This window comes from Xyrauchen texanus, chromosome 47, assembly GCF_025860055.1.
Source record: "Xyrauchen texanus isolate HMW12.3.18 chromosome 47, RBS_HiC_50CHRs, whole genome shotgun sequence".
Taxonomy (NCBI): Eukaryota; Metazoa; Chordata; class Actinopteri; order Cypriniformes; family Catostomidae; genus Xyrauchen; species Xyrauchen texanus.
The window spans coordinates 18,554,072-18,579,195 of record NC_068322.1 but is presented as its reverse complement, the minus strand read 5'-3'; the positions used below and the strand labels follow the sequence as shown (position 1 = coordinate 18,579,195).

Genomic DNA, 25,124 nt, shown 5'->3' with positions numbered 1-25,124 from the left:
AAATAATAATCACTTGTATCCAAAGCCACATTTTCAATGATAAATTGGGTATTTGTGGTGGTTTTGAGTTTGCATGCACAAGTCTGTGAGTGTGTGCATGATATACCAAATTAAACAGACCAGTGGGCATCCAGTATGGCATTTCATGGTCCATAAATTGGTTCATGATGTCTAAGCATATTTAATCTATTCTAAGTGTTATTCAAAGCAGATCATAAGGAGTCTCACATCCTAACCTTTTCCTTACCTCATTTTGAGCCTTTGTTTCCACTAAAAACCTGCCTTCCCTTAGAACAACATTCACTTCTAATAAAGGATTTGTGGCACTGCCAGCTTGGTTCATACAGTCTTTGATGTGTGATGTGTTGTGAGAGCTCAGACCTTAAACACTTCCAGCTCCTCCAGGATTAGATCCTCATCCAGAGAGCTGTTTGATGGCAAAACTACGACCTTCTGAATTGTGCCTTTATCTGTCAGAAGAATATCAGAACATTAGGAGGGTATTGAACACAAGCTAGAAAAACAACCTCAGTAAAAACATGATTTAGTTTGGGTTTGAGCTGGTTTGACCTGTTTTCCATTGTTCACAGATTTTCTGTTTAGATTTCTTAATAAGAGCATGTATATGTGTTTTGACGTCATTGTGCATCTGTTCTACTAAATATTGTATTTGAATGTTTCTTGACAGGCCCCACTCACTTTCATCTTCAAACTGAAGAAATGTATTGAATGAAGAATGTGTTGAAATCACCAGCACATTATCTCCGCTAATGACCATTAAAGGTCAAGCTTATTCACTCTGTGAGGTCAAGATGGGGGCATGATAGGTGTGTAGCTTGCTGAAGACCCCAAGAGAAAGGGTGGATGGAAGATTCAGTACCAACTCTGGAAATTCCCATTTTAAATCCCCAACAACATATCATCCTCTGCCAACGAGCAGCCAGACACACTCCACATGGCGTTCCTGGCGTTTGATCAGGAATTTTGACTGGCAAACACAAACAGCTGGGATTTTGACTCCCCCCTCTCTTTTCTTGTAACCTAGTAACCACTGAGCGATCTGCTCTCATCTGTCTGATTCTCAGTTAAACACACTCACACTCGCTCTTTTTCCTTCGTTCATGTATATTTCCCCCAAAATGTTAATATTATATGTTGGTCCTGAGAACAGGGATTACACTTAACATCCCGATACAGATACTGAATAGATAGAAGAAAAAAAATGCTAATATGGATTGATGAATGTTTTAGTTCAACAAAGTTTATGTGGAGTCAATTCCCCCTAGTGGGGGTAAGTTTATCATTAAAATATTATTTATATTATCAAGCCAGTTCCTGCCTCCTCCTTGCCCTTCTAAATCCCTTTACACTGGTGCCGAAACCCAGGAAGGAGGAGGGATGCCCGTCGCGGAGTCCTCGACACTGCCGTCCACCCGGGGGAGCGCCACTGTCATCCACCGGGGGAAAGAGTAGTCTGACCGCCCAGACGCGGTGAACGGCCACCGTCCGCGAGGCGAGTGGGGACTGGATTCCCCGACCACCTGGAGCGACGGAGACGCTGCCAGGGGCGGTGGAGAGCACTGCCATCCCCCAGAAATGCGGAGGGGTCGAAAGAAGAACACCGTCCGCGAAGGACCACCTGGAGCGGTAGGGAAGCTTCCAGGGGCGGTGGAGTGTCCCCACGAGTCGCCGGGAACGCGGAGGGTCGTTCTGTCCGCCGGTGCTCGTGGGTCTGACTCCGGTCCACCCGGGGAGGAGCGGCTGTCATCAGCCTGAGAGGGTGGATGAGTGATCAAGGACCATGCGACGGTGTATCAGAGAACCGGCGAGTACGTTTTTTTTCCATCTCTCTCTCTCACTGCCGCTCTGCATTGGCCTTTTCCCTGTCTTTTAAATTTTACAGTGTTTTTTGGGGGGGTACTACGATGTTACAGGAAGTACCCCCCCTATTTTAATTATTTAAATTTCCCTCCCCTTGTCCCCTCCCTTATCCATGTAGACACGGATAACCTCCCGGCAGACGGAGCGGAAGGCACGCCCCTCCCCAGGGAAAGAGGGGGGTGTACATCATGCGTCATATGCTCCCCAGCCTGAGAAAACAATGGAAGAATGTGGCAGGGCGGAGGGCGGGGCTGGGTGGTGATTCTACACACCACTCTGCCACACATAATATAGTATAGTTTACTGTGGTATAGTAAACTGAAGTAATATACTGTTGTAAATCATTTATAGTATAGTGTAGTGGGGAGTGAAAGGAAATAATTGAGATGATAGATGGGAAATGGGATTAGGATGTGTCGCAGGCCAGATTCAAACCTGTGTCTTCCATATTAGCACCATAGTTCAATATGTCTGGAGTACATGTATGTATATTGTACACTTTTTTGAAAAAAAACAAAACGAAAAAAAAACACAAGTTAAAGAAGTAGATCTGCAAACCGTTCCAAAAATGACCATTTATGGAGCAACGTGGGTAGCTCAGCTAGTATTGATGACCAAACCTGGAGTCACGAGTTCAACTCCAGGACATGCTGAGTGACTAAAGCCAGGTTTCTTAAGCAACCAAATTGTCCAGGTTGCTAGGGAGGGTAGAGTCACATGGGGTAGCCTCCTCATGGTCGCTATAATGTGTGGTTTGCGCTCTCAATGGGGCACTTGGAGAGTTGTGCATAGATACTGTGGAGAATAGCATGAGCCTCCACACGCACTATATCTCTGCGGTAACACGCTCAAGCCACGAGATCAGATGTGGAAGCAACTGAGATTCGTACTCCGCCACCACAAGGACTTAGAGTGAATTGGGAATTGGGCATGCCAAATTGGGAAGAATATAAAATATTGGGAAGAAAATAAAAACATATTGCTATACTTTTGCTAACAGAACACTTTAAGAAAAAAGTTATCAGTCCGAGACAAATAGAATAAAGCACAAATCCCAAGATGCCTTGTTTACCATCATTTCTGTCCTATTCACTTTTGTATGGAAAGAGCTATTTAGTCTAATTACAAGGTCATCAAGCAGCCAGTCAATGTTAAGAGTGTCAGTTTGTACCAGAGACTGTCATGAATTAGCTTTTTGTTTCTTTAGCCTGGTTTCATATGGTGGTTGTGACTCTGAGTGGGTAACTGTTTAAATAGGTCACTTGATTTTTCTTAAAATGTGTTGTTCTTTGGAACTGTACCTGTGCCCAGAAAGAGGACTTGGTAGTGTCCGTCCACTGCGGCGACCTGGTCCACAGCTATGGAGGTGTACTTGTAATCAGCATGCGTTCGCACGACCAGAGGTTTCCTGCCCACCGGATAAATGGGGTTAAACATGACGGGGTGATTCCTCACAAACGTCACCACCTCATCTGGAAACTCTTTAGTACTCTGGATATGAGGGGTGAATGCGCCACCAGGACACTGACAGGAAGAGGAGGAATAGATTTAGAGATTAGCTTTTTAGCATGCCAAATCAAATCAAACTGGCAAATTCATTTATCCCTTGTCACTTTCATCTTTCCGTCACTCTGAATCATGCTTACAGCTTGTCTTTTGTTTTGTTAATGGCTCCTATGAAGCCCATCAGCAACTTGATGACAATGAAATTGAAACGTGAACTAAGTAATGTATTTTTTATCTTTCACAGGCTGACTTTATACTGACACCTATTGGCGTGGATGTACAATAAAACTGCTTTTTCTACAGCACTTATATGACGGAATTCTTCATCTTATGTGAGACATCATTTTAAACATATCTTGCAAAACTACTGTTAATTTCTTTGTATAAAACTTTTAATATAACACTAGACAACATTTTATTATAAGTAGAATGGCTGTACCAAGGGTGAAGTGGGACATTAAGGTTTGTGACTCACAGTTCCTGGCCGTGGGTATGGGATCCGGCCCTGGAAAGCCACCCACTGGAAGTTTGGCCCTTCCTTATGTGCAAACGGTCCATTGAAGATGGTCAAGATGTCGGCCATGTTGTACACACAGACAGCAGAGCCTCTGAACACAGAGCTGGAAGATATTACACACAAAACACAAACACACACGTTTGTCTTACAGAAAAGGGAAGGAAGACAGACTTTGGAAGAAAAGATAAACACATCATTCTTGATTGTTTTGGGTAACAGTGGATGATGTAGCATGCTTATCAAGAAGACTTCATAGATGAAAAGTGACACCTATTTGGTTCCTTTCAGGGATAAAGTGTGGGTTGGCTGGACATTGTAAATTTTAATCTGATTGTAAGACAAAGAGAGTCTTTGTCTAATCGCAAAACAATGAAACAAAGGGAGAGAGGACAAAATGTTTGATACGATGAGGAATATCATAGCAGGGCATGTTTAGGTTGGCTTCATTAGGAGAACAGATCATGGGGTTGTGGAGCAGAGAGAAGTATGTGTGTGTGTGTGTGTGTGTGTGTGTGTGTGTGTGTGTGTGTGTGTGTGTGTGTGTGTGTGTGTGTGTGTGTGTGTGTGTGCTCGCTCGCGCGCGCGTGTGTGTGTGTGTGTGTGTGTGTGTGTGTGTGTTTGGGAAAAGGTTCCGAAACCTTTACCGAAATCTCACCTTATTCAACCACATCTCACACACACATGTTAATTTATATATGATATTTAATCATATAATATATTTTAATGTAATATACAGTATTATACAGTCCAGCAGGAAACCGATGGAGTGCGTACTCCAGGTAGGGAAGGAGGTATTGCCCCAAATGAAGGAGTTCAAGTACCTCTGGGTCTTGTCCACGAATGAGGGGACAATGGAGCGGGTGGTTGGACGGAGGATCAAGGCAACAGGGGCGGTATTGCACTCGTTCTATCGCACCTATGTCACGAAAAGAGAGCTGAGCCAAAAGGCAAAGCTCTCGATCTACCGGTCAATTTTTGTTCCTACCCTCACCTATGGTCATGAAGGCTGGGTCATGACTGAAAGAACTAGGTCACGAGTACAAGTGGCCGAAATGGGCTTCCTCAGAAGGGTGGCGGGCTTCTCCCTTAGAGATAGGGTGAGGAGCTCAGTCATCCGTGAGGAGCTCGGAGTAGAGCCGCTGCTCCTTTGCGTCGAAAGGAGTCAGTTGAGGTGGTTTGGGCATCTGGTAAGGATGCCCCCTGGCTGCCTCCCTAGGGAGGTGTTTCAGGCACGTCCAGCTGGGAGGAGGCCTCGGGGAGGACCCAGGATTAGGTGGAGAGATTACATCTCCACATTGGCCTGGGAACGCCTCGGGGTCCCCCAGTCAGAGCTGGTTAATGTGGCTCCTGATAGGGAAGTTTGGGGCCCCCTGCTGGAGCAGCTGCCCCCATGACCCGACTTCGGATAAGCGGTTGAAGATGGATGGATGGATGGATATACAGTATTTTGTTAATTGATGGTATACTGTATGCTTCTGTTGAAGCCATCAGTCTGCATTATTTTATTTGCAAAAATGTTTCTTTAAAATCAAAATCATGTTTAATAGTGGAATTCCTGGAGAAGAACTACACTACCCATGATCCTAAAAGTCAAAATCCACCAATCAGAGAATCTTGTCCAATAAAGTGCAGCAAAAGAGTGATCGCCCACTCTTAAAATGCACTGTGAATGATGCATTCGAGTCAGTCTCTCTACACTCTCCAACTACTTATATATTTGTTAATATCTGAATATTTTGCAACAAACTTAAAATGTTGTTTTTATACATTTAATCAACTACTTTAAATCAGTAGTTTTATAGTTTTCAATTTGATTACATTATTCACAAAGCACAATGGGATTGTAGTTCTTTCCCTCTTGAAAGATGAGTTGTTGTGTTATCTAATGTTTTCAGATGGTCCCATACCACACCCTCCACAGTTTTTGCACAATGTCTGGACTTTCAGACGGCCCCTTACCCACCATATACAAAATTTCCAAAGAATATTAAGGTCAAATTATTGACCATGAACAACCGTGACGCCATCTGACCAGCTTAAATACGGGGACAAATTGCGTCCCTTATTGACTCGATATGGGACGCATCATCTTTAAATACGGAACGATCCCATATTTAAGATGGGTGGCAAACCAAGTAGGCACTGTTGCACCCTAAAAGATATAAATCAACACAGAATGAAATGGCTTGACTGTACTCGTCAAGCCATTTCATGGGGTCTTTAAAGTTTTTGAAATTTCATCACAGTGAAACACCGCTGAATGACCTCATGAAATAACATTACAAACATTTGGTGAAATGACTAAAGGAGTAACCTTTCCCTCCCATCAGCACCCTTAGGTGTGATCACAAGTTCCAAAAAATCCTAGCTTCCCCTCTGTGTCAAACTCATCTGACCCATATTTGGCTAAAAGACACAAGAAACACACACATGCATAGAGTATACACACAATAGTGGCAAGCCTAATATTGGATTGGCTTTACCTTGTGGAGGTGAAGACTCCGAAGAGGAGGAGGCCCTTTGGGTGGTCTGTCTCCAATAAAAACACACTCTCTGGAAGGCAAGAGACACCCACTCAGTAATTTATTGAACATATACCACACAATTTGTCACCTTGTTACACACACTAGCGAGGCATGCAGCTCAACAAGAATAAAAAAGTTGAATGCATGTAAATCAATCACAGATTTAACCTCTCCAGTGTAAATGGATTGAGCTGAGTGTTTTATGATCACACATAAGATTTGAATGAGGTGAGAAGCTTTACAAATCACCTAGGGCTAGGGTGGCGTGGAACTGAAATATGAACAAAAGCTAAAATGATTGTGTTGTGACTAGGGGCTCATAAATTCATAGGAAACTATAAGCTTAAAATGGGGAATCTGTCTACCAAATTCTTTGATCATTATATATCTTAAATATCTTTTTTACATACAATGAAAGTCAATGGTGACTGAGACTAACATTTGTCCTACCATGTCCTTTTGTGATTCTATGGAAGAAAGAAAGTAAACAAATAATGACAGCATTTACATTTTTGGGTGAACTATCACTTTAAGTAGAACCAGAGGGTGTGTGTGTGTGTGTGTGTGTGTGTGTGTGTGTGTGTGTGTGTGTGTGTGTGTGTGTGTGTGTGTGTGTGTGTGTGTGTGTGTGTGTGAGCGTGTATTTATCACTTTGTGGGGACCAAATGTCCCCATAAGGATAGTAAAACCCGAAATTTTTGACCTTGTGGGGACATTTTGTCGGTCCCCATGAGGAAAACAGCTTATAAATCATACTAAATGATGTTTTTTGAAAATGTAAAAATGCAGAAGGTTTTCTGTGAGGGTTAGGTTTAGGGGTAGGGTTAGGTTTAGGGGATAGAATATAAAGTTTGTACAGTATAAAAACCATTATGTCTATGGAAAGTCCCCATAAAACATGGAAACACAACTGTGTGTGTGTGTGTGTGTGTGTGTGTGTGTGTGTGTGTGGTGTGTGTGGTCTTACCAAGTTCATCAAAGTGGTTCTCGGTACCATCCTCCTCTAGAACCGAACATACCATGCGCGCCTTCAGAAACGTGGTCCATTTGTTCACCAGACTACGTTGCCCACCAGTGTCATTCTAAATAGAAAGATTTGCAATGGCATAAAATGAATTCCTATACAAAATACAAATTTTTATGTTGTTATTTTAATTCAGGATTAAGTGTTTTTCTGAGGTTCACATACACTTTCTGATTTTTTATTTTTCTCACTGAAGTTGTGCACGTTCATATTCTTTTTAAAGCAAAAAATTTACACAATCACACACATTCAAAAGGCAAAGTTACTCCAATTATTGCATATAAATTCTCTCTATTTTTTTTTTTTTGTACATTTGCGCTGTACTCCTGTTCGTATTTTCAATGAGCTTCACATTTATTTGCAATATGTGACAGGGAATTGGAGAGAAATTTTCGAAGCAGATGTTTGATCTGTCACCCTCTATGAATGTGACAGAACTCTGAGAGAGAAGGACAGGAAACAGTCGCTAGATGTGACACCCCACTGCCAGAATTTAGTAGTTTCAAGTCAGCTAACGGGACAGCAGCTTTCTGTGTTAGAGCATCTGTGTTACCATAGTGCAAATCTTGTAGTGTTTGGATTCACACACACACACACACACACATACTCAACACAGACTTACAGGGCACACTCGGGCCACCATCGTGTGGATGTTCTTAGTGTTTCCACTACTATCTGTCAGTCTCTCACGCAGGAAGAAGTAGAGCTTGGCATCGTTCGGATCTGAGCCATCAGGAATCAAGTGGGCATCAATAAATACTGGCTCTAGTCAAAACAAAGTAATATTAATAGCTTAACAGGACACTTAAAGAGACAGTTCCCCCAAGAGAACACAAACAAAGATTTTTAGAAAAATATCTCAGCTCTGGAAGTCCATACAATGCAAGTGAATGGTGGTCAGAACTTTGAAGCTCCAAAAAACACATAAAAGCAGCATAAAAGTAATCCCTAAAACTCCAGTGGTTTAAACCATGTTTTCTGAAGCAATCCTATCAGTTTTGGGTGAGAACAGACAAAAATAGCTCCTTTTACACTGTACATCTTGCCATTGCAGTCGCTAGGAGCGATCATGATTACAAGCTCAATTACACTTCCTAGTGCTTGATGCATATGCAGAGTGCTAGATGGCGCTATAAGAAATGTAATCGAGCTTGAAATCACAATTGCCAAGGAGACTGCAGATGTCAAGATTTATAGTGAAAAAGGAGTTATATTTTGGTCACCCTCATGTTGTTTCAATTCCAAATGATTTTCTTTCTTCTGTGGAACACAAAAAAGATTGTAGGCAAAATGCTAGCCTCACCATTGCTTCTTTTTTTCTCCATACAATGGAAGTGAATGGTGCCTGAGGCTAACATTATGCCAAACATCTCCTTATGTGTTCCACAGATGTAAGAAAGTCTTATGGGTTTGGAACAACAGAATATATGTAAAAAATAACTACAGAATAATTTTATTTTGGTGAGCTAACCTTTAAATTTGCTCCATGTACATGAGCCACAAAAAAATATATACTGTGTGTGGTGAACATGTAATTTAAATATGAAGTGTGTTATTTTTCTATGTTAAAAATCTTTTCTTTTATGCCAGCTTAATATGCAGAGTCAACTGTTTGTCATTTTTAGTTTGATTTCCCTGGAAACTAGAAACATAACAGCTCTGCAGCACTTTCAAAACATTCTTCTGGTTGGTTGAGCATCAAGACCAGGCTCAACCAATGGCGTGGAATTATCTGTTTAAACCACCAATGGTAGATGGGCAGGGTGTGTACAGGGAAACCTCTTAGTCTCAAGATGTGACTGAATATCCCTCATAATAATGTTGATGTATAAAATAATAGATATGCTATGTACCGCTCAGCCATTTGGAGTTATGCTGGTCCGTCCTCACTGCGTTCTTGCTGGTCAGGCTCCTGAAGATAGCAGCATCTGTCCCCATGAAGTCAATGTACATGCCAGAGAACAACTCCTGATCTGAGCCACACACAAAAACATTGTGTTTCAATCATTTTAAGCACATAATAGGTCTAACAAATTTCACTTGTTCACTGAAATGATCACTTGTGTTATTTTTTACTAAATTAATCACACTGAATTAATGCATTAATTCAACAGCCCTAATATGTATACAGTTTGCAACACATAGAAATATAATGTTCAGTCATGAAAAACTACCCAAGTTGATAGGTCCGTTGACAAGATTTCTGTTGAGCAAATCGGCTTGCATGGTGCTTTGACATGAAATCGGTTAGCCAATCAACTTCCGTACTTTCTCTTTGGCTAATATTTACTGTAATTTCCCTCATTTGTTTGCAGGTAAGCCAGTTTCACTGCAGCATGCTGCAGAGTTTTCTATCAGAAACCCTCCTCCTCCCCAGCTCCACTTGTCTAGTTGGTTTTCAAGGAAAATATATATACTGTACATATGTATAATTACAGCAGCAGCTGTATCTAATTGTGCTCTAGCTTGTCTTATATGCTCAACATGTCTGTATATGGTTCTAGCAGAGTTGTCATGACTGAAATACATTAATATATTTAATGTATTAAGTTTGAAAAACTTTTATGGTGCACACCACCTACAGCAAAGTGCAGTTTCTGTAACCAGCTGAATCTGTCTGTTGAATATGTTTGCGTATGGATTTATTGAGACTATATATTTCCTTGTGGTGTGCTCTACTTATTACTTATTTCCATTCCTCATATCACTCTTTCTTTTCATCATTCCATTACTCTATCACTTCATCACTCATGTTTGTCACACAGGGGCCTGTGGTTGATGTGAACGGCTAAGGGCCAAGTGTATGATGGAAATTTGTGGACAGATGGCCGACAGTGAAGACTTTGGTCTGTCATGTCGAGGGTCATAAGACTTTGATGTTGTCTAGACAGTTAGGAACTGTTTCACTTTATGGAATAACCACTTAAACCTTTCTTTCATTTGCAAATGACTTGAGGGTGACCTTTAGCATATTATATTTGGTCATGTGTGTGTTTGTGTAGGGTTGGGCTGGCTGGGCAATACACTGGCGGCCAAATGTTTGGAATAATGTTCAGATTTTGCTCTTATGGAAAGAAATCGGTACTTTTATTCATCAAAGTGGCATTTAACTGATCACATAGTCAGGACATTAATAATGTGAAAAATTACTATTACAATTTGAAAATAAATTTCAGAACTTCTTAAACTACTACCAAGAGTTATCATTAAAATATCCTCCATGTGCAGCAATGACAGCTTTACAGATCCTTGACATTCCAGCTGTCAGTTTGTCAGATACTTGGGTGACATTTCACCCCACACTTCCTGTAGCACTTGCCATAGATGTGACTGTCTTGTTGGGCACTTCTCACACATCTTAAAGTCTAGCTGATCCCACAAAAGCTCAATGGGTTTAAGATCCATAACACTCTTTTCAATTATCTAAATGTTTTTTTTTTACATTTTATGCATTTGGCAGACGCTTTTATCCAAAGCGACTTACAGTCCACTTATTACAGGGACAATCCCCCCGGAGCAACCTGGAGTTAAGTGCCTTGCTCAAGGACACAATGGTGGTGGCTGTCTGGATCGAACCAGAGACCTTCTGATTAACAGTTATGTGCTTTAGCCCACTACACCACCACCACTCCTATGTCTCCACTCCACTCCATTCTTTCCATTAGGCCTGCACCCCTGAGTCTTCTCTTTACTGTTGTACATGAAACTGGTGTTGAGCGGGTAGAATTCAATGAAGCTGTCAGCGGAGGACATGTTAGGCGTCTATTTCTCAAACTAGATGTACTCTGATGTACTTATCCTCTTGTTTAGTTGTATCTGTCAGTAATGTCCTGACAATACTTTGTGATCAGTTAAATGCAACTGGTGAATTAAAGTACCAATTTCCTTTCGAAACAGCTAAATCTGTACATTATTCCAAATTTTGGCCGCCAGTGTAGATATATATATATATATACTTTTGATTTTTATGTTTTTACCTTTTGATTTTAATATATATATATATATATATATATATATATATATATATATATATATATATATATATATATATATACAATTTATTTAGTCAATGTTAAAAAATAATCAAGGCATGTTTTTCTTTTTGAGTGATGATGCAAACAAATTGTAGAATCAGAGATTTGAAAGCATTAATGGAAATTAATCAAATATAATGACGTGTTCTTTAGGGAAATAAATAGCCAGATAAAAAGCACATTCAAATCGAAAAATAGTATTAAGTCATTTACATGTACAGTACAGTATTATGTACCAATATGACAACACAGCAATAGAAATACAAATAGCAATATTAACATAATACATTTTTACTAAACCATTACTATATGAATATATGTAAATATATGTAAAAAGCCACATAGTGGCTTCTGTAAAAAATTTTGATTGATGGTGCATATATTTGTAGAATCTGAATTTTTATCGATTCATTGATACAGACAGTTTGAACTGATAAACGCAAATGAATCAAACAGCAATATTTACCTACATATATTTTTGCTAAATAAATAATTTATGAAAACATATGAATATATGAAAAATGCAGCACAGTGGCTTCTGTAAACAATTTTTAGAATCATAGTTTTTAATTGATTCATTGAAACTGATTCATTTTAAAGTACAGATAAATCATTGCAAATATTTGGTGAATATTGTATATATTGCCCAGTCCTATTTTTATGGATGTGGGAGTGCATGCTTATTCATGTGCTACACGTAATCAGTTCTCATTGGGCATAAAATGAGACGCTACTCACAAGTGTTTGAATATGTGTGTGTATGTGTTTGTAAGTGTGTTTATGTTCCAGGGACTTTTAACGGCTCTCTGGTGTGTGAAAGCAAAGATGTGCGTGTAACATAGCCCGATAGCTGTGTTAATAGCAACCCAACACCAACTAGCCAATTAGAGATGAAAGGATAAAGTGGGTGGCACAGAGAGACCCAAAGTGGCACATCTGAAGCAGAGAGCGCAGCCGCAACATGTGGGTGTTTGGTGACACACTATGGGGTCATGACCAAAGAGAATATGTGTTAGATAGTGTGTAGGAAAATGTGCGAGACAAAATGTCACCTGCGGATAGAGACACAAAAGACGGCAATACTCACTGAGCATGACCGAGACAGTGTTGACCTGTGGGTTGAAGGAGCACCTCCCTTTGCCTGATTCGGCTCGTGAAGAGATGTGGAATACTTGCTCCTGCCAAATCACAAAACAAAACAAAACAAAAAACACAACAAACAGCATTTATAAAAACTTAATTTTTGAGAGCTAACAATTTGGCTATGCGAGACAAAACACTCCAACATGTGTTCTTGCTATCATTTATCCCTATTTCCCGTTCTCAAATCTATTTTCAATGTCATCAGAAATGTTTCGCAGCCAATGATTTCAAACTCTGTTTAAAAAGATTTCCAACTACAAGTCATTTCCTAGCATGCATTTGTGCAGTGGTTTTGGAGAGCTGCCTGTCTTCTGATTGGCTGGACAGACTTGCCAGAGGCTTCCAGGTTTCCGTAGTGACTGCCAGGCCAGTCTATCCTTCTGTTCTTGTGTCCTGATGTTGGCCAATCATCAAAGTGAGAGAAACCAGAGACCAAGAGGGCCTCCATTAGGCTGCTAGCAGGCCATGCAGATACAGTATGTTGCCTTCTGTGAAATTTCTAATTTACCACAATGACGCGTGTGGCCAGTAACAAAAGTATTTCATCCTTACATCACACTAAATGTTAATAAATGCAGAGAAGCTAGGTACATGGCAATTCTATGTTGGCCCTGTTACAAAGTTAAGCTGTGTACTTTAAAAGGTTAAAGGTCACCCCTTCCAGAGTTTCCTTCATCTGTTATAGGCCAGCTGGTAATCAACCAAGGAGATGGGACGGAGTGTGAGATGGACAGAGACATAGGCCTAAAACAGAGTTTTACTTTCAAACAAAAGAAGATTAATAGAAAGCAAATTGCTGGACTCCAAGACCTTCTGGCCGTGTCTCGTCTCATCTTTTCACGTCTTTTCTCTTATAATCTGTTCTATTATGTTCTCTTTTCTCTTCCGTTTTCTCTTCTCGTCTCTTCTCATTTTTTATTGTCTTGTCTCTTCTCTATTCTCTTCTTTTATCTTCTGTTCTCTCCTCTTCAGTTCTCGTCTCGTCTCTCATCTCATCTCATATAGTCTCATTTACATTTACATTTACATTTACATTTATGCATTTGGCAGACTCTTTTATCCAAAGCGACTTACAGTGCAATTATTACAGGGACAATCCCCCCAGAACAACCTGGAGTTAAGTGCCTTGCTCAAGGGCACAATGGTGGTGGCAGTGGGGTTCGAACCAGGGACCCTCTGATTAACAGCCCTGTGCTTTAGCCACTACGCTTATCTCCTCTTGTCCCATCTCTTCTCATCTCATCAGTTCTTGTCTGGCCTGTTTACATCTCATCTCGTCTCATCTCTTCTCTTCTATTTTTGTCTCGTCTCGTCTCAGCTCGTCTCGTCTTGTCTCCTCTCATCTCATCACATCTCATCTCATAACGTCTCATCTCATTCCTTCACGTCTCATCTCCTCTCATCTCTTCATGTCTCATCTCCTCTTATCCCATCTGTTCTCATCTAATATGTTCTTGTCTCGCCTGTTTACATCTCATCTCGTCTCATCTCTTCTCTTCTTTTTTGTCTCGTTTCGTCTCTTCTGATTTTGTCTCATCTCGTCTCGTTCCTTCACTAATCATCTCATCTCTTCTCGTCTCGTCTCTTCTCTTCTTTTCTGTATCATCTCTTCACATATCATCTCTTCACTTTTTTTGCTCCTCCATTCTATTCTCTTCTTTTATTGTCTCATCTCTTCACATCTCATCTCTTCACTTTTTTCTCCTCTGTTCTCTTCTCGTCACTTCTGGTTTCTTCCCTTATCGTTTTTTATTATCTCATCTCCTCTTCTCCCCTTTTCTCTACTCTATGTCTCATAATGTTTCATCGTGTCTCTTCTCTTCTCATCTCACTTCATCTCATCTCTTCCTTTTCTCTTCTCATCTCATATCGTCTCATATTGACTCTTTCTTCATGTCTTTTCTCTTTTAACTCCTTCTCTTTTCTCTTCTTGTCTCATCTTGTCTCTTTTCTTCTCGTTTTTTTATTGTCTCATCTCTTCTTCTCTATGTCTCATAATGTTTCATCGTGTCTCTTCTCTTCTCATCTCACTTCATCTCATCTCTTCCTTTTCTCTTCTCATCTCATATTGTCTCATATTGACTCTTTCTTCATGTCTTTTCTCTTTTAACCTCTTCTCTTCTCACCTCATCTCATCTCATCTTGTCTCATTCCTTCGTGAATTATCTCATCTCTTGTTCCTTTTACCAGGAAACTAGGGCAGTATTTTTAACCACAGTACTTCTCAAATAGGCCTACTGTACATTCACTAAAGTAAGATTTCTGAAGCAAACAGTAGTAATATTAAAGTGAAACTATACTAAACCAGACATTCAAACTGCTTTTCATTAGTGAGTGTAAACTGACCTCAGGACGCCTGCCACGGTTCACATATGCACACACTGGGCTGTAGGCTCCACTGCCGCAAATGAACAGATGCGTCCTGTTATAGGGTTGAATCACTCGTAAGAAGTTTCCACATCCATGCTGAGGAGAGAAAGGGACGGAAAAAGATTACTTATTTATTTGCTAAGCCACGCTATCAAAGTTTTTGAAGAATCTACAAGCAGATATTTTACATTCATTGAAAGTTGATATTGACAAAGGCCGTTAAGCCAAAATACACAATAAATGTAGTCCATAAAACTATTGCGCTATATTCTGATATGTCTTTTGAAGCCATACGGTTGCAAAATTTAAGACAAAAATCTTTCCCTCCACTACAGCTCTCAAATCCCATTCTCCATCCCGCATTTGAACTGATGTGTTGTTATGACACAAGAGAGATCGAATGTTTGTTTTTTGTTTTTGTCGTTAATGACATCAAACCTGGGGTGATGCATCATTTACATGAATGAGAATTCAGGAATACCAATCTAAAGAGTTGCCAAACCAACTGGACATGATCCATCCCAGAAAACCTTGGGTAGAGGGATGAGTAGTGACAGAAAAGAAGCACCAGTGGAGCTGTTATGAACTATGGCAAAACAGCAGCTGCATCAGATCTCTGTTAGTGTTCATACTCACACAGGCCTTCAAGAGCGGCTACAGAAAAATAACAACACTTCCTACAGCACACACCCTTCCCTCCTCTCCACCTACTTTGGCACATACCATCATTATTCTCCTCTAGCTTGTATTAACTGCTAGATTTATGGTACATAACTATTTTCTTCTGCAACGCAAAAAGACATATTGCGATCTCATGTTTCATGCATAAAACAGACAAAATTAACAAGAGAGCGCTTTATAAACACATTAAACATTCATTTAATTTACTGCTCTGTTAATGATAAGCCTTAATTTTTCCCAAATTATGGTAATGATTTAGTGGTCACACACTGCTTCCGCTGTGGCTGCTGATCCTATCAGCAGTGAGGGATGGGGAATATCCCTGCGAGGGGAGGAAACATAACAACCTGATAGAAGCAGTATGTCAAAAATCTGAATAAAACGTCAGGAATAATCTGTGGTGCAAACCCCTAGTATAATGCCAGTTTAAACACACACAGAAAGATGGAGACTGTTTTAATGAATATTAATACAATGTCTGTTGTGTGGTCATGTGAAAACTTGCATTTTTAAGCTCGAAAAACAACACAATTTCGCAAAACTGTGACAATCTTCTCTAAAACTGCTAATGAACGTGCATTTGATGTTAACATTTACTGCATAATGAATTTAATTACAGTTTGTTTCTCACCAAACCTATTGTATGCCTTCAAACGACTTGGAATATGACACACGAGTCACATGGAATACTTTTATGTTACTTTTGGTTCCTTTTTCAAGCTGTAAAGTGAGGCACAATCCACTGCTATTGTATTAAAAAGATGGCCCTTGACATCTGCTTTTGTGTTCCGCATAAGTGAGAAAGTCATACTGTTGGAACAACATGAGGCTATCCCTTCAATATGGTAGTCCTGAATTGTTTACTCAAAATAAGGAAAAACTTTACATTCATGTTCCTTTGTTAAGGGATTATAAAGGGCTTACTTAATAACTAATACGTCATTTATAAATGCGTAATAATTTAATGATATGCAATTATAACAGCATGATTAAAAAGTGAGACTTTTGTGAACTACTTGCAAAAAAACAATAGCGTTTAATAACAATAAAAAAATGTAATTAATATTTACGCATTTCAATTGAATAAAAAAACATTAAATTGAATTGAGTAATCTTTAATAAAGTTAAATTAAATAAAAAAAAACTCAATATTTTTAGTTTGATCATTTTATTTTGTAAAACATTACACAATTCTGTGAATTTTATGAAATTAAAATGTGTGAATCTTAAAAATAGGCTAAAATATTATTTTGAGTGTAACTTTTTATAAACGATAATAAATGTTGTAAACATATTATAGATGGTTAATAAATACACTTATTCATACTTTCATTAATCAAAACCATAAATGACCTAATTTATGATTTGTCATTATGCAGCAAATACAGATAATTATTATTTTTTCCCAATGTAAAAAGAAGGGTTTAAAGTCTTATTAAGCATTTATAACATGTGAGGTAAAAATTCCTCACTATTTGCCAGGCATTACATGAGTCACCCTTTTATGCATGTTATAACAGTATATCAATGATTTATAATGCATTTGTATATTACTTATTAGTCATTAATGTAACCCTTTATTATTAATGTAAAGTGTTACCAAAATGTTAATGGTTATATATATATAGTCATATCACACAGATATTCAAATATGTATTTTATACTTGCAAATGTAAGATATGTTCTATGAATTCAGTTCACAAATGAGTTCCGGTGCACACTCAAAAAGTTGTGGCTATTTGCTCAATAGATCTACAGTGTGTGCCTGGCAGGACTTGCATTGCATGTTGTGCTCATCAGTTACAAGACACATGACAACCAATGCTGTTTGGCATCAAAGATTTCACACCTGGTGTGATGCATCTTCACACAACAATTTTGATATGCTAAAGCGTGAATCAATTTGAAAGTAAAGGAGAACAAAATCCTTTGTGAATAAGGGCTTCATTTTTTAAGTCAGCCTCTCACACCCTGTCTACATCGTGCGCGTCCGTTGATGCGAGGCGACGTAGCGCAACGGCTTGAGGCTGTCTACACTCGACGTGTCGACACAACCGTTCAAAACCATTTAATTGTAAGTGTGCGCCAGAGTAGACAGGGTGTCGCACAAAGCTATCATATGGTTTCAGAATACTTGGATTATAATGCACTAGTCATAATAACTACTTTAATGTGCTTTTTTGTCCTTTTTGTCTGTGATGGTGTCTAAATTAAAACAGAATTTTCCTTTTAGTTTGAACTAATCCTTTTAAGTACATACGACTCTTAACTGTTCAATACAGCTTTGAAATGATAATTTTCCTCTGACTCTTGTGGCATGATTAGAAAAAGCTTAGCTGTGCATTGTTCTTTGGCCATCTGAGAACATTGGTCCATTCCTACACTTCACTTTGTTCTAACACACATAATTAATGGCAGAAGGAATGTGTGACCTCCCACTACGACACACACAATGACTGGAGACAGCTTTTACTTGTGGGCACTGCATACAGAACCATATGTATCTGATCCAGCCGTGACTACTAAAAATGATAAAAATTTAAGTTGATTTTGACAGATCTCATGCATCTGTTCCTGATTAAGCCATAACGATTCAAAAAAGAAGAATAAACATCGATTTAAAATCAGCTCATGCTTAGTGCATTCTTATTTGGGACATGTTTAATTCATTGCTATGATTGTAGGGAGAATAAAGCAAGTGAATACAGCTCAACGGGATGATCACTTCACCAGGCAACAAACAAATGAGAGTGTATTCAAGAATGCTGCTGACTGAACTGTGAATCAGAGGCATAAAAGAGTTGGCAAACCATAACTTTCCAGCAGTTTAAAAGTGTCCATGTTCTTACTGTGGGGTCTTTGCCAGCCATCTGACATTCCTCGACTTTACTGGTGGATGCCGGCCAGAAGATCTGGGAGAAAAAAGGAGGACAGCGGTGAGAAATCTTGTAATATGTGAAAAAGTGACCATAAACAAATAAATAAGTGATGTGTTCAGAATAATCACATGATAATTACGTGGCTGTAGCGCCATTTATTTTTAATTACATTACATGGTTCATTATAAGTATTGCTTCTGTGGCTTCTTGGGTACCATGAATGATAGGCTACATCAAGATTTTAGGTTAGAATTGAGGCAGTAGGCTATAATCAGCATGCACAGGTCTTGTAAAAGGTTATCATTTCCACATTTTTAAATTCACTTAGTTCAATAGTCCAGTTTAAAATTGTCCAGTGTAATGAGTGAATTTTTAAATGTAAGAACCTATCTATCTCAATTATGAGTTTTAAAAAGTTGCATGCATCATAATATGTGAGCAATAAGATGTCTATAATGTGTTTGTTTTTTTAATCATTACGTCTGTCAGTGTCTATGCGCATTACTTATTGAGCGCGCTTGGTGTGCGCCTCTTATTAGATAATGCGGTTGCTAATATTAAGCTAAATTCTCCATTATTGAGCATACGTGTGACTATCCCTTGTGATAGGTGCGTGTTAAGTATTGGATTAATGAATGGGGCTCATAATGAGTACGTTGTGTTTGTTATCTTCCCTGTAAACTATTTAGTGCTTCTCTTGCATTTGGTTTCCAAGAGAAGCAGCAGGATGAACTCTCTCTCTCTCCCAGTGAGCTGCGTGTTTGTTTTTATTTTTGTGCCTGTACCCAACAGTAGCCTACTAATATCCTACATTGTAGCCTACATTGCAGAATATATGGGCAGCAAAGACTAGTCGAATGTGAAGGATCCCAATGCATCTCTGATTTAACTAAGTTTTGCCAGCCTTAGTTAGAAGAGGAAAGAGAATTGTCCACAATATGTCAGCCACACAAGCTCGTTCCTCTTGAGGCAACAATGTTTAACCAAACTACTGCTCTCAAATTTGTCAAAAGCATTAGAAGAGGTCAGAAATTTGGATAGAGCTGGTTTCAACAGCTGCAGAACTGTTCTGCTGTGCTTCATGGTGATATAGAGATGTTCTCCAAAATGAAATGACCAGCACAAATTTTAATGCTGGTTAGGGGCTGGTTTCGTGCTGATCTAGCTAGTCGACCAGCAAAGCACTCAAAACACACTATACACTGGTGACCAGCAATGATGGTATTTTTAACAGGGCTGACATGCCTTCAACGTGCCATGGGTGATGTTGTTGATGTCCATTGAGAGTACATGGTCCTTGCAGCCTACATACATACGATCCTGATCTTCATCCATGAAAAGGATCCTATAGTCCATGGCCCTCTCAGACAGAGTGTAGTGCTCAAAGGACTGGGTTTTCTCTAATTCTGTAATATACAAAATTAATGTATGCATTAGTTTGTGAGGTTGTAGTGTTTACTTTCAATGCTGACGATATACAACTGGCTGTTGAACCATGACCATATTCCAACACACACACTTAAATTAAAATGCTTATGCCAAGAGAGACGCAAGGATTTTCCCCACGTTATTAAAGTCTTTCTAATAAAGACCAAACTCATGAATATTAATAGTTTTCTTAGTCTTTCACTAATGTGTAGAGAAGTGGAGGCTTCATTGATCACGTCCAAATCTCCTCCTTGTTTTTGGACCTTTTTCAACACTGCCGATCTTTTTGCCACTTTCCTTTCGATCTTTAGCTTTTCACTATCAAATAAAGAGCAGCCTCTGTAAAGCACCTGACTTCACTAAGGTGTCTATCAAATAAAAACACTGAAAATTCCACCTTCCCCTCTGTATCCCATAAACAGCTCCATGCCTCTTTCCCACACAAGCCATCGCATTCAGGGTTATGCAACTTTCTGAATGTAAGAATTTCTTCCTTTTCAATTTATTTTGGAATTTGAATTAAATTGGCCACACCCCACAGGATGTTGAATTGGATTTTCAATGAAAGTCGAATTTATGGAATTGCATATAAAATAAATTAAACACAGTCGCACAACACAGGAATTGAATTTGTACAACAGGTTTGCAACAAAACATAGATAATAACATTATTAATTTCATTAAAAAATTATTTATTTTCTCAACTGATTTTTACACCCTAAACAAAGTTCAATACTATCAAAATATATTTTTTAAATCACAAGAAAATAAAATAATAAATCAAAATATAATATTTAATTAATAATACTAAAAATGGTATACAAATATTCATATATATATATATATATATATATATATATATATATATATATATATATATATATATATATATGCATTATATATAATCTATAAGTGGAATTTTATTTTTTATTATTATTATTATTATTATTACATCTAATTCATTTTTAATATAATCAAATTTTCAGGAAGTCCCCCTTGTGTGGTTTGCATTACAAACAATTTTATTTTATTTTATTTATGGTTTTTGTGGATGATTCTTACAAAAAAAAAAAATGTAAATGTGTTATTTACAGAATTTATTTTCAGCCGTTTTATGAATTTCTTTCCATTTTATTCCATTTTTATTCTAGTTCCTTAAATTCATACAAAAAAATTAAGTTATGCATCCTGTTTCCTACCTTAAAAGTCATTCTCAATTCAAATCTCAATGGCACACAACAGTGATATCAAAATTCACAGGTTTAAAAACAGCAAATCACAGTGTGAAGTGAGGAAGACCATCTTAGAACCAATGAAGTACAGATGGTAGACAGCATGTCTCACCTGACTATTATGGGATGATATTAGAGGGGAGGGCCTTGTCGAATCCATCATTCTAACATGGGTTTAATAAAGAGCAGCGTGGAGGGGAACCGATTACATCAGCTGGACTTCAAAGCAACTTCATATAGCATCTCAGTAAGTTAAGAGTGGCATTATTACTGCTCAACAAAGAGCTCATCAGAGCAAGACCACAACGTGTTGAGTGCATGAGAACTAGACAGAGAGAGAGTGAGAGTTGGATGAAGATGTGAAGTTGCAGAAGAAACAGTGGAGGAAACAGATGTGGTGAATATTAAATAAAATATCTATAATGAGGGAGCAAAGGAGCTGGTTAAGTTACAGGAGACTAATTAGAAACATGCAGCTTCTGAAACCTCAGATTCTATTTTACTCCATTCAGCAGACTTGTGTGATTAAAGACTTTCACTAGGTTTTCTTCGGAAAATTTCCAATGCGTTGTTGGGTGAGCAGTCAATTTCAAAACTTCAGCTTCTGTTTCAGACTTTATGAAGATTACAATAGAAGACATACTGCAATGCTCAAAAGTTTATTACAGAAGCTGTTATATTTATTTCTTATTGACTTTCCTGCCATGTGCATCCATTAAAATACTTCCCAGATGTCAAATTCTAACAATTATCAAGTATTGACAGCTATATACCTGTGTGTGTACCTGTAAGTATATATAGTTATAGTATATATATATATATATATATATATATATATATATATATATATATATATACAGTTTTCATATTTATAACTATATTTGAATGATTTATAACTATATATTCTCATTAGGATTAATATAAATAATAAAGTCAGGTTTAACAAAGGCAGAAAACATAATATAATGTTTCAAGCCCAAACTAAACCTGCATATACACTGCTAGTCAAACGTTTGGTTTGGACACACCTGAATGTATGTTTTGTTTTTCAGGATCTTAGGATATATATATACTGAACTATATATTCTAGATTTATAAATAAACCATATTTTCAGGATTTATAACTATATATTTAGATTTTAAGTGAATATTCAGATTTATAAATACTGTATATATTTATAATTTATAATTATATATTCATATATTCAAATTATATATTCAGATGTAAAAGTGTACCTTCAGATTTATAAATATATTTAGAATTTATAACTACATATTTGGATTTTCTATGTAAATTTTCAGATTTATAAGAATACATTTGGATTTTTAACTATATGAAGCTTTTATAAATATTTATTCAGATTTTAAAAGTATATATTAATATTTATGACTATAAACTTTGGATTTTTACCTATATAAGCAGATTTATAAGTATATACTCAGATTTATAAATATTGTATATATTCAGAATGTATAACTATATATTCAGATTTAAAAAGCATTCAGTATATATACATCCTAAGATCCTGAAAAACAAAACATACATTCAGGTGTGTCCAAACGTTTGACAAGCAGTGTACGTATATGCAGGTTTAGTTTGGGCTTGAAACATTATATTATGTTTTCTGCCTTTGTTAAACCTGACTTTATTATTTATATTAATCCTAATGAGAATTTGTTGCAGTGTTTGGGTATCTGCATGTGGGGAGGTAAGAGACGGCAAAGCAGGAAACAGTCACATGACCTTCACACTCCACGGATAGACACACATTCCCTCTCTCGGGAGGATTCTGTGGTGTTTGGTGTCCACCTGTCCTGACCCTTGAACTCTAGAAACATGCATCATGCATAGAGCTTTATTACAGACACGTATCTAAAGTCAACATTCCCAACTGTCAGGGGCTACCACACCTGCTCATAATGCAATTAAGGAAAATGATTTGGTTTATGTCATATTTGGGGTTTCACAAGGGAATACAAGCGAGAGAAAATTTAATTTGCTCTAAATGTAAAACAATATTTAATTTTGGGTTTAAGGTCCCATAGCACATTTCTTTGTGAGGGCAGACAAAGAAGCATGATGATAAAACTTTGCTGCTGGCATAACTACACAATTCTTTAATTTTGCTGAATTAAATATCCTTCACTGGGATGGATGGATGGATGGATGGATGGATGGACGGACGGACGGACGGACGGACGGACGGACGGACGGACGGACGGACGGACGGACGGACGGACGGACGGACAGAAAGAAAGAAAGAAAGAAAGAAAGAAAGAAAGACATATAGTCTAGAGCCTTACAGGAGAGGTTTACACCCTGTAACTGACAGGTGTAAGTGTGACTATGGCCCATTGTTCCCACCAGATTTTCTCCATATTGTTTGGGTTAGTTGAATGCCGCTTATGCAATACAATTTTCAAATTGTGCCACAGATTTCCAATTCAGTTAAGATGAAGACTTTAAAGGGGTGAGTTCAGGATGTTCCTCTTTTTGTTCATTTTGGACTTCCTCCCAAGCTGAATGGAATCAACGAATCAACATCAAACATACTGTATGAAAACCATATTCCACAACGTAAAGCCTGATATGTAACTCTAAACCCAGGACTAAATCATGTCAAGAGAGCTTTATATAATGAATACATTTTGTTATTTTGATATTTTCCAACACACAGGCTGTATTAGTTATGGGCTTGACCACATTCTCCCAGGTTTAGATAAAGAAGATCGACCCAGAGATGGTCGTCACACATCCTTGTAGGATCGGACGTGGAGGAGACATTGTGGGTGGTGCTTTGAAGATATGGTGACATTGGGGACACAGGGTGGTGTTGATGTGATCGCCCAGTGGGGTGCTCTTTAAACTGATGATGGCCTGGCTTTCTGGAAGGGTCGTGTTGCTGAGAAGCGATGGGAACGTTTCCTACAGAACTGTTATGTCTAGGCCTTTTCCTGAGCTCCTCAATGGGTTGATATATGATATATGTGGATAAGAGTCACTTGTGAGTTAGTGTAGTCAAAATCAAACGAGGGCTGCCGGAAAGAACCATTGATTCTGATTATGCTACAATTTGTCACTCTTCAAAAAACATGGAACGGAACAGAGCAGGTAGCAATAGCAAACTGAGAAACCAAAATTATTTAATACATCATGGTTAGAGATTTTAGATCTACTAACAATTTTCAATTTTACAAGTAACCCGACTAACAATTTTGGGTTCCCAGAGTGTTCTGAAAATGTTAATGTAGTTTTACTTCTCAGTCCAGAGTTTTTGGTTTGCCAGTTTGTTTTAGGATGTGCATGATTATTCCCTTAATGTTTCCCTAATGTTTCCTTAACCTCTAAATTTCCAGAACTTTTCTTCAACCAAACTGCAACATTACATCAATAATCAGTCTACGTTCTTCAAAAGTTCTTATTATGTTGTCACATTAGCCCTGTTCACACATGCAACCAGGTAAATTACAGGAAAATCATTGGTTCATCTTTACTGGTAAATGTACCACATGTCCTGTTCATATCATCTTTATGGAAATGTATAGTTAATGATACAACTTATCATTAAAAGAAATTGCCAGAGCAAAATCTACCTGTATTTTCGTGTTTACACATGACCTCTAACCTGAAATGTGCAGGTAATTTTCTGGAAAAGGCTGCATGTGTGAAAGGGGCTATTCTCCAAGTTTCTGGTTATTGAAAATAAAACGCAAAATGAAATGTTCCTAGGATGTTAGATGTTGGTTCCCATAAAATAACCAAATGGGAACAATACACTAACATTAGTGGAACATTCTGTATTTGTTGGCAATACACATATGGATGTCTATGAAGCAAGGTATTGCATCAGGTTAAATGTTCAAATACACAGAGTTTCAAAAGTACAGTTATGAGATGTATGAC

At 38.1% G+C, this 25,124-nt stretch overlaps 1 protein-coding gene across 1 annotated transcript in view; it reads right to left on the bottom strand.

Moving 5' to 3' along the window:
- Positions 1–25,124, bottom strand: part of LOC127639266 (semaphorin-3C-like) — a 62,237-nt gene that overhangs the window by 11,363 nt on the left and 25,750 nt on the right. Inside the window, exons 3-13 of the mRNA XM_052121187.1 lie at positions 19,806–19,966; positions 18,531–18,593; positions 14,977–15,096; positions 12,575–12,665; positions 9,307–9,426; positions 8,076–8,218; positions 7,397–7,511; positions 6,388–6,457; positions 3,863–4,007; positions 3,183–3,405; positions 382–470 (exon numbers count right to left, since the gene is read on the bottom strand). Coding sequence (XP_051977147.1) covers positions 382–470; positions 3,183–3,405; positions 3,863–4,007; positions 6,388–6,457; positions 7,397–7,511; positions 8,076–8,218; positions 9,307–9,426; positions 12,575–12,665; positions 14,977–15,096; positions 18,531–18,593; positions 19,806–19,966 — 1,340 coding nt within the window. The remainder of the gene's footprint in view (positions 1–381; positions 471–3,182; positions 3,406–3,862; positions 4,008–6,387; positions 6,458–7,396; positions 7,512–8,075; positions 8,219–9,306; positions 9,427–12,574; positions 12,666–14,976; positions 15,097–18,530; positions 18,594–19,805; positions 19,967–25,124) is intronic.